Here is a 15,311-nt window from a genome sequence, read left to right on the forward strand (position 1 = left end):
AATATCTTATTGATTCCGTTGTGGTTACATCGACTGAATCTCTCTGTGTATACATGTGGGAATGTTTCATTTTGAAATCCGTATAAACCACAATATTAAAAATGCACTAAAAACAGTGATAATGAAAATTCATCTGAGGCATGCAAAAAGCATCAAAAACATCCCGTTTCCAAATGAAAATCTTTATCGAAGCTGACTAAAGTAATCACAAGATTGCTTTAGAAACAAACGAAAATCCAGTTTTATTCCGGTGATATTTGTCAGAATTAGCTTTATAATATTTCAAAGCAAACTTACATTTCCGTTGAAAATCCGTACTTTTTTTGTAAAAAAAAAAAAAAAACGACATAGCCGGTGTGAATAAATGAAAAAAATAAATAACACGACGAAACCGAGCAGAAGACCATGTGAAAATACAAACGGGTCAAAAAGGAAAATGTCCACAAAAAGCGTAGAAAATGTTGAAAGAAGCACTTGGTTCCTTATTAAGGCGAAGATACAATATTTATTCCTTGTCTCCTGGGATGCTCCGCTCCGTCTATTGTCCTCCCATTCCTCAGTGCTGATGCTTAATTTTCAAAACTTCTATATTACCAAGGGACCTACGACATCAGCCGAGAAATACCCTGCAAGTACAAAATCCGTGAGCCAGCCCCGTCCGTGCAGAGGGGAGACGCTCGCTTTCCGCCAGCTTTCTGCCGTTTCCGAGAGCGCGCAAGGGGGGACTTTTCCATTTCTCTCGCTTTTTGAGGATTTTAAGGCATTTTTTTATTATTATTCGATCGGGCCAGTGAGCGGAGGAAAAAAAAACCCGGTTACTTTGGAGAAAGCACAATGTCAACGACCTTCCCCGGACTTGTCCACGACGCAGAGGTAGGCTTATTTATTTCAACATCCTTTAATTTATGAAATTATAATAGAAGCGGAATAAATATTGCTTTGGTTTAAACTGAGTTATGGGGGCATTTCGAGACAGCATCTGCTCTCAAGAAGTCTCGAACTGGAATATACTGTATCGCACGGATAATAAAAAATACTATGCATGCAGGGAGAAAAGAGTCGGGCATCTCACTGCAGCTGCCGGTAAAAAACGGGGCTTTTTTATTAGTGTGTGGAAGCAAACGAGGCTCGTGTGTGAGCCGGCAACAGTGTGATTAGAACATTTTAGGGCGGAACACTCCGCTGTGTCTCACTCTACTTACCTCCCATCCAGAATGAGCGACAGAGCTGGGACAGTAAATTTGCCAGCAGCTCGGTAATAATAATAATATATAACAGCACGCCTTTTAAAACGCTGCGAGGAGAGTGACAGGCATGCCAAAGGGAGGGAGGGAAAAAAAATACCGAGGGCTCCTGTTGCCGTGCGTTCGTTCCCCTCCCGGGCGTGTGGAAATGACATCTCCTTCAGGTGGTTTAAAGTGGGAACAAAAAAAAAACCCGCTTTGAGAGTGTGAGTTGTGTTTTTGAGTGTGTTTGGGAGGCAGAGAGAGGACAAACCGGCTGATGCTAAATGACACGGCTCATATATTTCCCCGTCTCTTTATTATCTTGTAGATACGTCACGACGGATCAAACAGCTACCGGCTCATGCAGCTCGGGTGCCTGGAGTCCGTGGCCAACTCCTCGGTCGCCTACTCCTCCTCCTCCCCGCTCAGCTACCCGGCGCCGGCGGGGACGGAGTTCGCCTCGCCCTACTTCTCGGCCAACCACCAGTACACGCCCCTCCACCACCAGTCCTTCCACTACGAGTTCCAGCACTCCCACCCAGCCGTGGCCCCGGAGGCCTACGGGCTGAACTCGCTGCACTCGGGTCAGTACTACCAGCAGATCCACCACGGAGAGCCCGCCGACTTCATCAACCTGCACAATGCGCGCTCGGCCCTCAAGTCCTCCTGCCTGGACGAGCAGCAGCGGCGCGAGCTGGGCTGCCTCGACGCCTACCGGCGCCATGACCTGTCGCTGATGACGTCACACGGCTCCCAGGCCTACGGCGTCGGCATGCACCACGGGGACCAGAGGCTGCTGCCCGCCGCCGGCCTGGGTCTCCCTTCGTCCGGGTCGGACGACCTGCAGGTACTGGCGGCCTCCATCACTCTTTCCCCCCCACGCTTATTCAGTCCCATCACCTCATGGCCTCAGATCCAACATCTTATTGTACCTTTATTTTACCTTCACTTATGGCTTCATGTTTCTGGTTTATTCAGATATGATCATAATACAGACTCTTATAGCTGCCAGGTTCAGTATCCCTGCCCCACTGGCCTACTATTCAACCCCCCCTTCTTCCCCCTATTGTACCAGCAACACAGCATTTCCAAAATATTGAACAGAAAGACAGCGCCAGATGTCTGTCTGTCTGCCTGTCTGCTTCATCTGTCTGTTGTCTATGACACCGACGAGGCTGCATCACATTTGGCCTGTAGGTTATCCCCAGCCACCCCGGCTGTCCTACTTAGGACTAAATAATATTGATATCGGTCTCGAGGTGATTTTGTTGCCACACCAAACGTGACTGTACAACAGGCTTGAGTAAATGTCAAGTCCACCCGGCGCCGTGCCTCTGAAAGGCAAGGCCTTGTTTCTAAAGGTTAATTGACTGGCAGTCTATACAATCCTATTGTGAAATCCGCCCTTTATTTTCCCAGAAACACACGTGACCCATATTTTACATAATTCTTTTCGATGTAAAGAAATGGTCGAGATGAAAACGGATTCGCACGGTTCTTCTGTGTGAGTGTGTGTGTGTGTGTGTGTGTGTGTGTGTGTGTGTGTGTGTGTGTGTGTGTGTGTGTGTGTGTGTGTGTGTGTGTGTGAGTGAGTGTGTGTGTCCGGCTGTCTGTTGAGGCAAAGAAAAGCCGCTGGTTGCTCTATTCTCCGGTAAAGGGCGGATTAACGGATCGGGGGTTCAGGGCACAATGCCCAGCTCGAGCACCATAAAGCACCGTAGTTTATCCAATTACCGACTTAACGTCAATCAACTTTGTTGCTTATGCAGCGACATCTGAGCTGCTTAACACACGTCTCTAGTTAAACACAATTTAACACAGCGACACATCATTTCAGTCGCGTTAAGTGTTTACCAACCCACTCGAAGTTCAGCTCGATAAAAGCGTCGCTTTTATCGACAATTTTAGAAGTCACTACGCTACCCTGAACGTATCCTAATGTTTACACTATATGTTTAAATAGCATCAATAATAATAACAACTATACTAATGTAATGCCGATAAACAATAGCCTAATAGTTATTATATTGTATGACAGTAATTATTTTACTTTTCTTTTCTTTTAATTAATTGGTTTTGCTTAGTTTGAAGGGTGTGGCAGCAGCCTATAGCCTGAGGTTGATGATGCATTAAATAGAAAAAAATATATATAACATGAACTGTACCTAAATATTACAGAAGCTTATTTCTGAAATGAAATGTGTGTTTGCATGGTTTTTATTAATTCTATTGCTATTTCTGTCATCATGGAATATTTTATACGATTGTTTGAGTGTATTAATTTGAATTCGGTGATAATTACAACAATATTAAATGTATTAACATTTATTGTTGCATTACAGTAGTCTAAAACTACTATAGTAATAGTAAGTCATGTTGCCTTATTATTTTTGATTCTATTTTATTCTATTTTATTTTATATCATTTTTCAAACCCAAAGGCTCATAGTGGATCATTGTTAAGGCAAATACTATATTTATCTTAAGCTGCTGGCACTTGAAAAGAGCACAGGTTTGACCCTCTATTGAGAAAAAGAAAGAAACGGCCCGTGAACCTGAGCTTGCACGCGGCGGATGTATGAACGGAACAGATGCGCCTATGGTCTCGTGCAGCCCGGTCGCATCTTTGAGCGCGTTAAAGAGATTTTCATGCTGAACAAAAGCAGCTGCCACACCTTTCCCCCGTCACTAAGCTAATTCATGCAAGACCTCTGCGTTTTGTATATTGATTTTATAATCACTTTAGCTTCGGAATAGAAGAAAAGAAACAGAGCAGGAGCTGGTTAAGAAAGAACTACAACACGCTCCTTTCTCCCAGTTTATTTTAATCGGGGTTTCTGCGTGGGCCAGGCCTCGAGGCTCGCACGGGGGATTAAGAGTTTTTCTGAATAAAAAGCGCGTGTTCTCCTTTTCGTGATGACATTGTAGATAGCACGCGAGCCTGATCTGGACCAAAATGGCGGCGGTAACAGGTTTCCATGCATATAGGCCATATAGGCTGCGTGTTTGTGTGTGTGTGTGTGTGTGTGTGTGTGTGTGTGTGTGTGTGTGTGTGTGTGTGTGTGTGTGTGTGTGTGTGTGTGTGTGTGTGTGTGTTATGCAGAGTGATTCCCCAACAGGTTGGTGGCTTTCAACAAACTCTGGACACTTGTGCTCATTTCTCAGTCTGGACGAGCTGTGCTGTCCTTGCGTTTATAGCCTGAAGCCTTTCAAATTAAGCTCGTTTCTGGGTGAGCCGTGAGCTGCATCCTTTATTTTAATGTGCCCTCAATTTTTACTCAAAGACTGCTAAGTGACGTACACTTTCTAGCAAAAAGGCTTCCACCACTAGAATGTTGTTCAGAAGCTAAATGTAGTGTTTAACTTATTGTTGCAAAACCTTACGGTGGCCTTTGGTCCTATATGTGAAGACCCCCAAAGGGTCCGCCAGGTAGGCCTCAGGGGTCATATAATACGGTTGGACTAAATAATAAAAAAATGTATTCTGCTACACAAAAATGTTGCTTATACAATCATTTAAGTTAAAGCACATTGGGTCAATTAATCATAATCACATAAGTTAGTGGACACAAATCAAATGGTAAGCTATAGGATTCACAGGGCATGCATGGTGCCTAAAAAAACATTTAGTAACATGGAGTGCTCCAGATCAGCAACAGTGTCATAAGATGTATATGTTTAAATATATATGAGGGTTTGTTTTGCATTGCATTATTATGGTCTTAGTTTCATTTCTAAGATTTGTTCTAAGAGAATGTTGTGTGATGGTAAATGGATGTCCATAAAGCATCACAGCTCCCAGAAAAAAAAGAAGCGTCATTAATTCCAGGTGTTCCTGACAGCGCGGGTAAACTGTGCTGCAGCGTGTGTAAAATCTGGGTGAAGTGATTTCACCATGCCTGCTCGTGCTAATGAGCGCGTGTCTCCACAGGGCTCCGTGGAAGCGCAGTGTGGGCTCGTGCTGAACGGCCAAGGGGGCGTCATCCGGAGAGGTAAGGGCCCCCGTTCATTCTCTCTCTCTCTCTCTCTCTCTCTCTCTCTCTCTCTCTCTCTACTGTTGCACCGGAGGGCCGTGAACGCTCAGCGACTCGACAGCGAGCAGACAGACAAACAGGGCGGAACGCTGCTCTCTTGTCTGCTGTCAACATGTTACAGCAGGAGCGGGGCCCCGTCTCGTCGCCTATTTAAACACTAACACACTGTACACGGGCAGAGACGGTGCTTCCCATTTCCAGTATGAAATGGACTGTCACTCAACACCTGCACCGGGGTTGTTGTTTTTTTACCAGTCCCTCTGTCTTTGCGAGTTGTTCTTTCTAGGAAATTAAAATGTCAATACAGTCATAAATTAACATGGCACTGGTTTGACAGTGTATAACCTTTCAGATGTGAATTTGATATATTATAGTTACAACAGACACTTGGTGTTTGAAGTCAAACCTGTGGGCTACATTTTAACAGTGAAGACTGGCGGCTTGCTTTTTCTTTCATTAAATAAACACTATTTTAATATAATATTCATGCTTATTTTAACATCACAAATTCATCATAATTCCCCAACATTGCTATCCTGATATTATCTCTCGCCTGTAATACAATTATATAGCAAACACTGATTCAAAGAATATTTATGCTACAACTTTTATTTTTTAGTATAGACCCTATAAATGCGTGATTTTGCAGACAAAAAAGCACTAAAGGCTGTGGTGCTTAATTAAACAAACTAATCACCTGCAAATTAAAGTATAGGTCTGTAATGTCTATATATTGTCAATAAATGAATCCAATTCAGTTTGACATAACATAAAACATCGTTAATATATTTTGGAAAACGACTTGGAACAATGGAGGATATAATGTCCATTAAGCTGCTCAGTATTACGCGTTTCTAGGCAAATTATATTTAATTAAATTCTCTTGGTGTTGTGTTTATCTATTAACTGTTATGTATCCCAGATTCCCAGGAATAATTCAATCTCTCTGGTGCAGTGACTTGTTTTTTGTTTAATCAGAGACAGTAGCATAGCCTTTAAGGTGAAGGCCGCTCAGTTCAGGGGTCAAATGTGGAAGTGGGCTCTCGGCCTATACATCAACATATGATCAGCCACTTTCCTCATGAGTCTGGGTTTTAAACCCGCCGTGGATCTGCTTTATAGGTCCATCAAAGCCTGTTTTTCTTTTATTTATTTTTTTCCATACAGACAGGAAGGCTGTGTCTCGGGTTTAATTTTTCATCAGCACTGCCTAGGTGTTGGGGCTTTTCTCTCGGATTGACGCGGGAATCCCTTCGCTATCACTTTCGGTTAATGGTGCGCCGTATTTGGCCCTGAGCTCAGCCGCTGCAACCATCACAACCAATAATCTTTGCTTTACCTCCCGCTCCCGTATCGATAGCTTCTCTCGCCTCCGGCGGACGCTTTGATATGCTAATGCCGAGCGGGGCCCCGGATTCAGCCGAGATCATATTAATGTTGTTCTTTCTGACTGCGGCTTTGGCGGCATGAATATTCACATAACCTTTTTCAAAAGAAAATCACTCAAGAAACGCGGATCCTACTTAGGAGGAGTCGTCTGTGTTTTTAATCACCCTGCGATCCCCCTTTTCCAGTGGAGCTCTTATAACAGCAGCCTCTCAAGATCAAGCTGATCTGTCAGACGCGCGCCCCCGCCACTGTAGCCCCGTGCACGCGCCCCCTTCTCTATTCTGTCAAGACATTGGCGGGCTTTTATTTGAGCTGTAAACATTGTTGTTAAAATATGAGGAGAATGACATTTGGCCCGTGTCTCTTTTTCTTTAATTTTCGTGGCAAACTCGTAAAAGGCGCTTGATTCCGCGTGTGATCCCGCCCGCCGCTCGCGCCGCAGCCCGAGGCTACTCTCCGTTGCTTAAATACCGTTATCGCCTCTGGGCCCGCGCGCTCCACTGACTGCACTACCGGCAATAGCTCTTTTTCGATTGCCCTTGGCAACATAAAATACAAACTACTTTGAATCAAAACATTTTTAGGGGAATTAATATGATGTGAACCCGCGGCTTTCAGAGACGCGCGCCCCTGTCAGAGCGCGTGAGTCTGACAGACAGGTCTGCAGTGTTTGTGTCACATACAGACGCAGACGAGCCGGACTTCACACACACACACACACACACACACACACACACACACACACACACGTGCGCACACACGCGCACACACACGCACACACACAGGAGTTCCTTAACCAATATAGCATCAATGGATTCCCTCGACCTGCATTCGTCCATTTTTTGACAGCCTGAGTGAAATACAAGTCCCATACTGCCTCGCACAAAGTGCTGCCCGCCGGAGTAGCCCGGGCTACAACAGGCTTTTGTTACCACACCATTATGATGTCACACTTGCGCCGTGGGCACGAGGTCGCTGTCCAGGTGCTGAAATGAAAGGTGGAAATCCGCTGTGCGCGGTGCTGAAGCTGGCTGACACGTTTTTTTTATTTTTTAAAGCTTCCTTCCTGCGGCCAGATGGATGGAAATGATAGGGAACTAACACATTTCTGCTGTTGTGAATAATGGATTTTTAGAGCAAATATATAGGCTGCAGTTGCTCATATATTTAAGGCGTATAGTCGGTGGCCAAATTGTCCACATTGCCCCCAAAAAGATTGGCGTGTGCGGGGCAATCTTCGCCTGCAGCGTTGTTCTGCTCGGCCTAAATGGCATCCTTTTTCTTCATTCCATCATATCCAGCACGACCTAATAACAAAGCGACACGCCCTGCTGTTGGATTTGATAATGAGCCAGATGAATAATAGAATATAGCCTACAGTACATCAGACAGAAACCTTGCGTTTCAGCTGCTTGGGACCTTATAGTGAAAGTTTCATAATAACAGGCCTGCTCAGAGCAGTCGATGTATTCCAGGAGGATGCAGCAACACTGATACAGACGCAATTACTCATGTGAAGGAGCCCTCACAACTCACACATCCAGGGGTACACAATGAGATCAGCTTGGTGGAAGGTGATTATGGAAATTCTCATGAAAGATTACAGCAGATTTACAGTCAAATATTGAGCTGGAATATAAATATATGTACATAGTGAAAAATGTCATAACTAGTGCAAAGCCGACTGATGAAGTGCAAAGCAAAACACATTGATCTCACCAGTGGTTATTGGAGATACTTGATCCTATGTATTTTTATTTACTACACAATCTTTTCTGGATTAAGTTTTGATTTAAAAACTAATATTTAAAGATATGTTATGTGAGCTGCACCGTGAAGAATGATGTAGCCTACCAGCCAGACTTCCAGGGAAAAAAAGTACCTTCAATTTGTTTCATATAAACTAAATGATTATTTGCTCTTTCAAATAATTATCCTACATCTTAAAATACATACTCCATTACTGATCCATTGGATTATCTGAAAACTGTATCGTCACAAAGCGAGAGACAGAAGGTGGATTTCTAAGATCATGAAAAGACGACATTTTGATGATGTGTAAGAGATCAAAATAGGCTGCATCCTCAATATGTGTGAAGGACAAAAGAAAAGTAGTAAATATAAAAACATTTTAAAGTTTTCTAAAGGATTTTGGTGTTATAAGACATGTTGTAGTTAGTTACAGTATGTTGAACATTTTTCCTGTACAGACTTTCTAACAATCCTTTCCATTCACTGTGAATAGTACATACACTATTTACACTTTTATGCATTAGTTCCCTGTCGGAATATAATATACATGTATTTTCTATGGGTCAAGGCTTTTCAAGGTCTAAATTGATTTTTGTTGGACACATTCGGTACAGACCTGAAAGCACCCACACCAAAAATAAAGGAAAAGGCTTTTGAAGCTCTACAGTGAAAAAAATAACATACAGCATCCTCTCATTACTTGCAGAATTCATTACAAAATGAGGTATCCCTCAGATTAAAGGAGGCCCCATACTATTCTTCAGTGCTTTTGGCTTCGCACTGTGTTTTGCTTCTTGTCTGGATGTCACAAGGCTGATTATTATCATTATTATTAGTGGTGTTAATATGTTTTATCTTTACTGAATATCCTTGTTTTGTTGACACGTTACTGATCAGTATCTAATCAAATTGGAAAATAAATGTTCAACGGTAAATCTTCAGATTATAACCGCTGTTTATGGCTGTGTGTTGTATATACGTGTTGAGGCAGTTAGTTAGTGCGCTGAGAGAAGTTTGGGTTAATGTCCTGTGTGCATGTTCAAATCCTAACACAGTGGAACTGAACATACAGAAGAAGTAGATCTTGGTTGTTCACATATTATCTTTATTCTGATGTACTTTTAAATCATTATTAAGCAGAGAAGGTGTTTGTGGCATAATCCAATGATGAACCTAACCCCCTTAAATATGCAAGCTTGTGGCCACATAGGGGCTTTCCCAAAATAACACAAACGTTTGTTGTATTATAATCAGTGCGCTGTCAAAACAAACAATTATCAATACACTGTAAATTGTGCCAAACGGTGGCTCAGCATTCCTGTTAAATGATGTTGTGAGCAATCATTGGACCCTGCAGAAGTACACAGAAGTACAATAGATACAAAGTACAATTCCCCATTAATCTATAAAAAGCGTTCATCCAACTTAAAGTAGCAAAATGTTTGAAATCTGCTGGATTTCTCCACACTTCTTTGTTTCGGTGGTTCCGTGGTTGCGCTGCATTATTTCAGCGTCATGTTGGTTCGTCTGTTGACACACAGCATCATTAGAGAAATACTTTGCCAATTATGCATTCACTCCTATATGACTTGAAACACAGTGTTTGTTTGTTCAAATGACACACAGCCAGTTATGCTCACAGCACAGCTCCATGCCAATCACCAAAGCAAACCGCTGTGACCGGGAACTGGTTATTTACTGTTCTATGAAACACTTTGTTTAAAAATGATTTGGTAAAAATAAAAATGGTGGGGGGCGGGAGAGGGCTGTTATTCTTAGTTCAAGAAAAGGTGACATTTTGGGGATTTGTGTGTTTTTAGCGACATAAATCAGATCACACTTCATCTTTAATTTGTGTAAACAGAAATGTAGACTGAGTGTGACAAATTTAAGGCGCTTAATATAAAAATATCAACTTTGATAAGTGAGCACAATGATACAACCGTAACCAGTGTCTCAACTGGTGGGGTGCGCACAACAACAACCGTTTTTGTTTTTTTGGGCCAGCTGTTGTAACAAGTGTGCTGTGTTTGTGTGCAGGGGGGACATGCGTGGTGAATCCCACAGATCTGTTCTGCTCGGTACCGGGCCGACTGTCGCTGCTCAGCTCCACCTCCAAGTACAAAGTCACCATCGCCGAGGTGAAAAGAAGACTGTCCCCACCAGAGTGCCTCAACGCCTCCCTACTGGGCGGCATACTGCGCAGGTCAGTACAAACACACACACAGGGTGCATGGCGGTGCAGGACAAGGGTTCTTTAATGGATCTAAATGTAGACGATTCAAGAGAGTGCACTGATTTGTTGACTTACTCTTTTGGTTGAGTTGTTACCGCTGACATGGTACATTTTGGCTCGTTATAGAACCGTTATAGAACCAACGCGTCTTGTTGTTGCAGAGAACCTTAGTTGCTGACAGCTTTGAAGAAAATGTTTATAGTAACTCCATTAGCAGTTTTCTCAGACCTAAAGTTTCTCCTAATACATCCACTGATTCACAATCCTTATGTCTTGATTGTTTGACGAAAAAATTATTTATAGAGGACACAAAACTGCAAAAATATTTAGTTCATCTTGCAGCAGCTGGGTTGTTTAAGTGTAGTAGTGAAAGGGAGGTAAAACAATGCAACAACACAAAATCTATAGCCTCATAAATCAGCAACTCGGACTGCGGGGCTGTTCTTTTGGTTTGTATTAGATTATCAAAAAACGTTTCCTTTATTTTGTTCACCCCCTGTATATCCCATAACAAATTAAAATTGAAGTATAGAGTGTGACAGAGATGGATTTTTGAGATTGAGAACACGGTTTTTTGAAGCGTAAATCTGGCTGGTGAACATTGGAGAGCGCTGCCTGAGTCTTTGTAGCCCTCAGATGAAACAGAGGATATACAGCAGCGCCCACAAAGGCTATTGTAGGCGAACGAGGGCCGGGGCTGCACGCGCCGCCATGCCCAGGGAGCCAGAGGGAGGCAAGACCCGGGCCAAAGCATGCCAGGATCAGAGGAACCAGAGGAAAGCAAGAGTTGCCAGCGCTGTATTATTGATGAGGCGGAGAGAAAGGGAAGGGAGGAAGAGGAGAGAGAATATGGCCAGTCCTACAAGATGAGGCATCAACAAAGTAAAAAAGAATAATAAAAACACGCGCAAATAGAGGTGTTGATCCTCATCTGGAGTAGAATAAATCACATACGGATATTATTCTCACAGATGACAACATGTATGTGTGTATCGAAGCCAAAATCACGATCAGTGTTCAGAAGTTCATCTCAAGTGAAAGTGTGAAGGCACTTTTTTTCCAGAATGAAAACCCTCAGTAATTTCAATCAAAATATCCCAAAAGGATCTTTTGGGAGCCTAATTGGAATAATAATAGAAAGTAAGCACGTATGGTTTTAAAATTTCACATAAAAAAGAAGAAGGAATGACAGGGACCATTGTTCCTCTGCTGTCCAAAACGGAAAGACACAAAATGCTCAAACAATGACAGACGAAACTCAAGGGGACATGCAACCATATCTATGCGTCAAGAAAGCATATTTCATATATCACGAGTTGACATGTTTTAATTTTATACTCTTTGATTCTATGCTTAATTTCACGCCTTTGTCAAATCAAAGCAAATCTATATTCTTCCATTCGTACTTTCAAGACTTAATTAAGCACACATTGTTTTGCAGAAGAAGGAGGCCAGATGGTTTTATTTGTATTTTGGTTCAATTTTAAAGATCTGGCGATGAATGATGAAGATGATGATGACATTTCGTGTCTTATAAAAATGACATAGTGTGATGATGTGGAAGATGTGACTTAAGAAGTTGTTTAACTTTTCCGCAGAGCGAAGTCTAAGAACGGAGGCCGGTGTCTTCGGGAGAAGTTAGACCGCCTAGGCCTCAACCTGCCGGCAGGACGGAGGAAAGCTGCCAACGTCACACTGCTCACCTCCCTGGTGGAAGGTAAGGGACTGTTGTCCGAGAAGATTTTGCACAACATTTTGGTCATACCTTCAGATGTATTCCAGTTTTACGCATTCCATCCTCGTAGCGCTCGTTTCATCGGTCTTTCCCCTGGTTTCGTGCTCAGGTGAGGCGCTCCACCTGGCGAGGGACTTCGGCTACACCTGCGAGACAGAGTTCCCCAGCAAGGCAGTGGGGGAACATTTGGCGAGGCAGCACAGCGAGCCGAAAGAAACCAGCGCACGCAAGAAAATGGTCCTGGCTACAAAGTGAGAATGCGTTCACACACACACACACACACACACAAACAAATAAAACAGCACAGACACACTGACACCGTTTAGAGTGTAAGTTCTCCGCAAGATGCAGTATGTTCGATTGTGAAGTGCTTCTGAAAAATGGGTCATTTTAGAACCAATTTCTTGAGGGAAAACATTTATAAAAAAGAGCTTGAACCAACATGTTAAACAACAAGAAATCTAGTGGTTTCATTGGCTATGTGAGAGTCAGACAATAGAGAGAATGTAATAAAGGTTTAGAGAAGGTTTGGTTAACAAGAAGGACAGTATATGAAAAAATAACCGTCATGCACAGCAGGGAGAGAGTGTTGCCATGAGTGAGGAGAGCCTCCTGATCCCAACTACATACCCTGTTCATGCACAGAGCATCTACTGTATTTGAATTTAAAGATATTGTAATCACAATAGTACTTGTGTTTGTATAACAGCATGAGCAGCATTTACAGTACATTATTACTAGCACTACTGCACACTGAGTACTGGATGTGCTGAGGCTCCCACTCTTTCTTCTCAAGTTTGATCCAAAAAGACGGCCTATAGACCAATGCTGAAAAACCAACTTTGACTCCACACTTGCAGAATTTCCGGTATCACGTTGTGTATCAAGTGTTTTTTGCTCGTTTTTGGATTGACATCGAACTTGTCTCGCTCCTGCATGTGGTGTTTCTTCAATTGTTTGCTGGGTGGGATTTGATGAAAGTGATGAGGATGGGTGCAAGGAGGGGGAAAAAAAACTAAAAAAGACAAATTGTGACAGTTGTGTTGGAGACAGATGGTCAACCCTCATTCCCTCCCTCCGTCTGTCCATCAGGCAAATCTGTAAGGAGTTCCAGGACTTATTGAGCCAAGACCGCTCTCCTCTGGGCTCCTCCAGACCGACCCCGATCCTTGACCTGGACATCCAGAGACACCTCACACACTTCAGGTAACACATGCTTTCCACACAGAAGTAATGGACTTTTTTTTTTTTAAGTAATGGAGTCAATACTGAGTGCAGTTTTTAACGGAGCCCGGCTTCCCTCCGTTTTGGCTCTGACCGCTTTGCCATTTTCGAAACATGCAGCTGTGCAGTTTGTCGTTTGGCACAAATTACAGAAGAGGAGGGGAACGGCAGCTTGTTAGCAGAAATGTCACATCTATGGCGTCATCCGTCGCAGAATATACACAGTTTTATCAAACCTCCAAAGGGAGATGCAGTGTAGGGCGCTGGGCAGAAAAATAAGACGGTTGTAGAAATACAGTTATGACAGATTGAAGAGCGTCCTTGTGGCAGCTGAGAGGTGACCTGACATTTAGCTCTGCGAGAAAGGATCTGACAAGGCGGACAAACCAGTACCACAATGGAAACCCAATTCTTAAAACCAATTTTATGGCTATTTATCTTTTTTCTAAGCTCATATACCCTCTATTGTTATTCAGCAGTCTTGTGGTGCTTTTACATTTTTACTGAGTTTAATTAATGGCATGTTGCGTGCCATTTTTGGATTGTGGGGTTAACTTTGTTTATAGTATATATAGAACTGGAAAAAATAGAATGTAAAGAGCAGTCTGTTAGGGTAGATTTTAAATTTAGTTTTCACAGCTACTGTATGTGTTGAAGCCATGTATAATATAATCTGTATTAGGGCAGCAAGTAAGGATTATTTATGGATTATTAAATGGAAAAATATCCATCTAAAAAGTCTTTAAATGTCTTGTTTTGTCCCATGAACACCTAAAATATTCAGTTTACTATCACATCAAACAAAGAAAAGCAGCAAATACTCAGTTTAGAAGGTAGAACGAGGAAATATTCAGCATTTTTGTCTAAAATAATAATGAAAAATCGATTATCGAAATAGCTGTCAGTCGTTTTTCTGTCAATCAACCAATCAATGCATCAATGTTTAAACCTGACTATATTCAGAGTAGAAATAGCTAAAACAGCTGTAGTATTCAGTGTCCATTGTAATAGAAGCAGGGTGGAAACAGCATTTAGAGGGTAAGAGGACATTTAAACTCTGCTGTAGACACTCTTTTAGGGGGATTAGAAGCTCTTAATGCAGAGAGAGGAAAGTGAACAAGTTGAGGAGAGACAAAGAAATCTGCTCTACTTCAGTAAACCTTACAAAGCCAAACTGTACCTCTGATTTATTTCTTCTTTTGAATGAAACAAAGGTTTGTCATTGTTCTGATGGTTGCTTCTGCTTCCCCTCCCTAACAGTCTGATCACTCACGGATTCGGCACGCCGGCGGTCTGCGCAGCTCTCAGCACCTTCCAGACGGTGCTGAGTGAGATGCTCAACTACCTGGACAAAAACTCGAGCGGGAAAACGGGCGGACCCACCGACCAACAGATCAACAGCAGCTCAGAAAAGACGCAGCTCCGGAAAACATCCGAGCCCCAGAGCAAAGACGGGAAAACAGAAAAGACTGAGTAGCCCACACCCACCCGGTCCCCGTGCCTTGGAGCGCTGCATTTAGGAGAGTGTGTGTGTGTGTGTGTATGTGTGTAGACTCTCAGCAAGGATTTGTTAACTCCCATGCATTACTCTTCTTTGGGACAATTCATATTTATTGTTATTTATTTATCTTATGTTGAAATGTAACTCTAACCTGAAACGTCCCAAACAAGACGTCCTGACGTTTGAGTGAACACATCCTGTTTAGGTGTGTGTGT

At 42.7% G+C, this 15,311-nt stretch overlaps 1 protein-coding gene across 1 annotated transcript; it reads left to right on the forward strand.

Annotated features, from left to right (window-relative positions):
• Window positions 1-834: 834 nt before the first annotated feature.
• tfap2d (transcription factor AP-2 delta (activating enhancer binding protein 2 delta)) lies at window positions 835-15,072 on the forward strand. The gene is made up of 8 exons (XM_076084341.1): window positions 835-873; window positions 1,555-2,073; window positions 5,157-5,217; window positions 10,441-10,606; window positions 12,235-12,353; window positions 12,481-12,622; window positions 13,464-13,577; window positions 14,856-15,072. Exons 1-8 carry the CDS (start codon window positions 835-837, stop codon window positions 15,070-15,072), a joined length of 1,377 nt encoding a protein of 458 aa, XP_075940456.1.
• Window positions 15,073-15,311: the final 239 nt, after the last annotated feature.

This window comes from Anarhichas minor, unplaced genomic scaffold, assembly GCF_050575085.1.
Source record: "Anarhichas minor isolate MPS153535 unplaced genomic scaffold, ASM5057508v1 ptg000136l, whole genome shotgun sequence".
Taxonomy (NCBI): domain Eukaryota; kingdom Metazoa; phylum Chordata; class Actinopteri; order Perciformes; family Anarhichadidae; genus Anarhichas; species Anarhichas minor.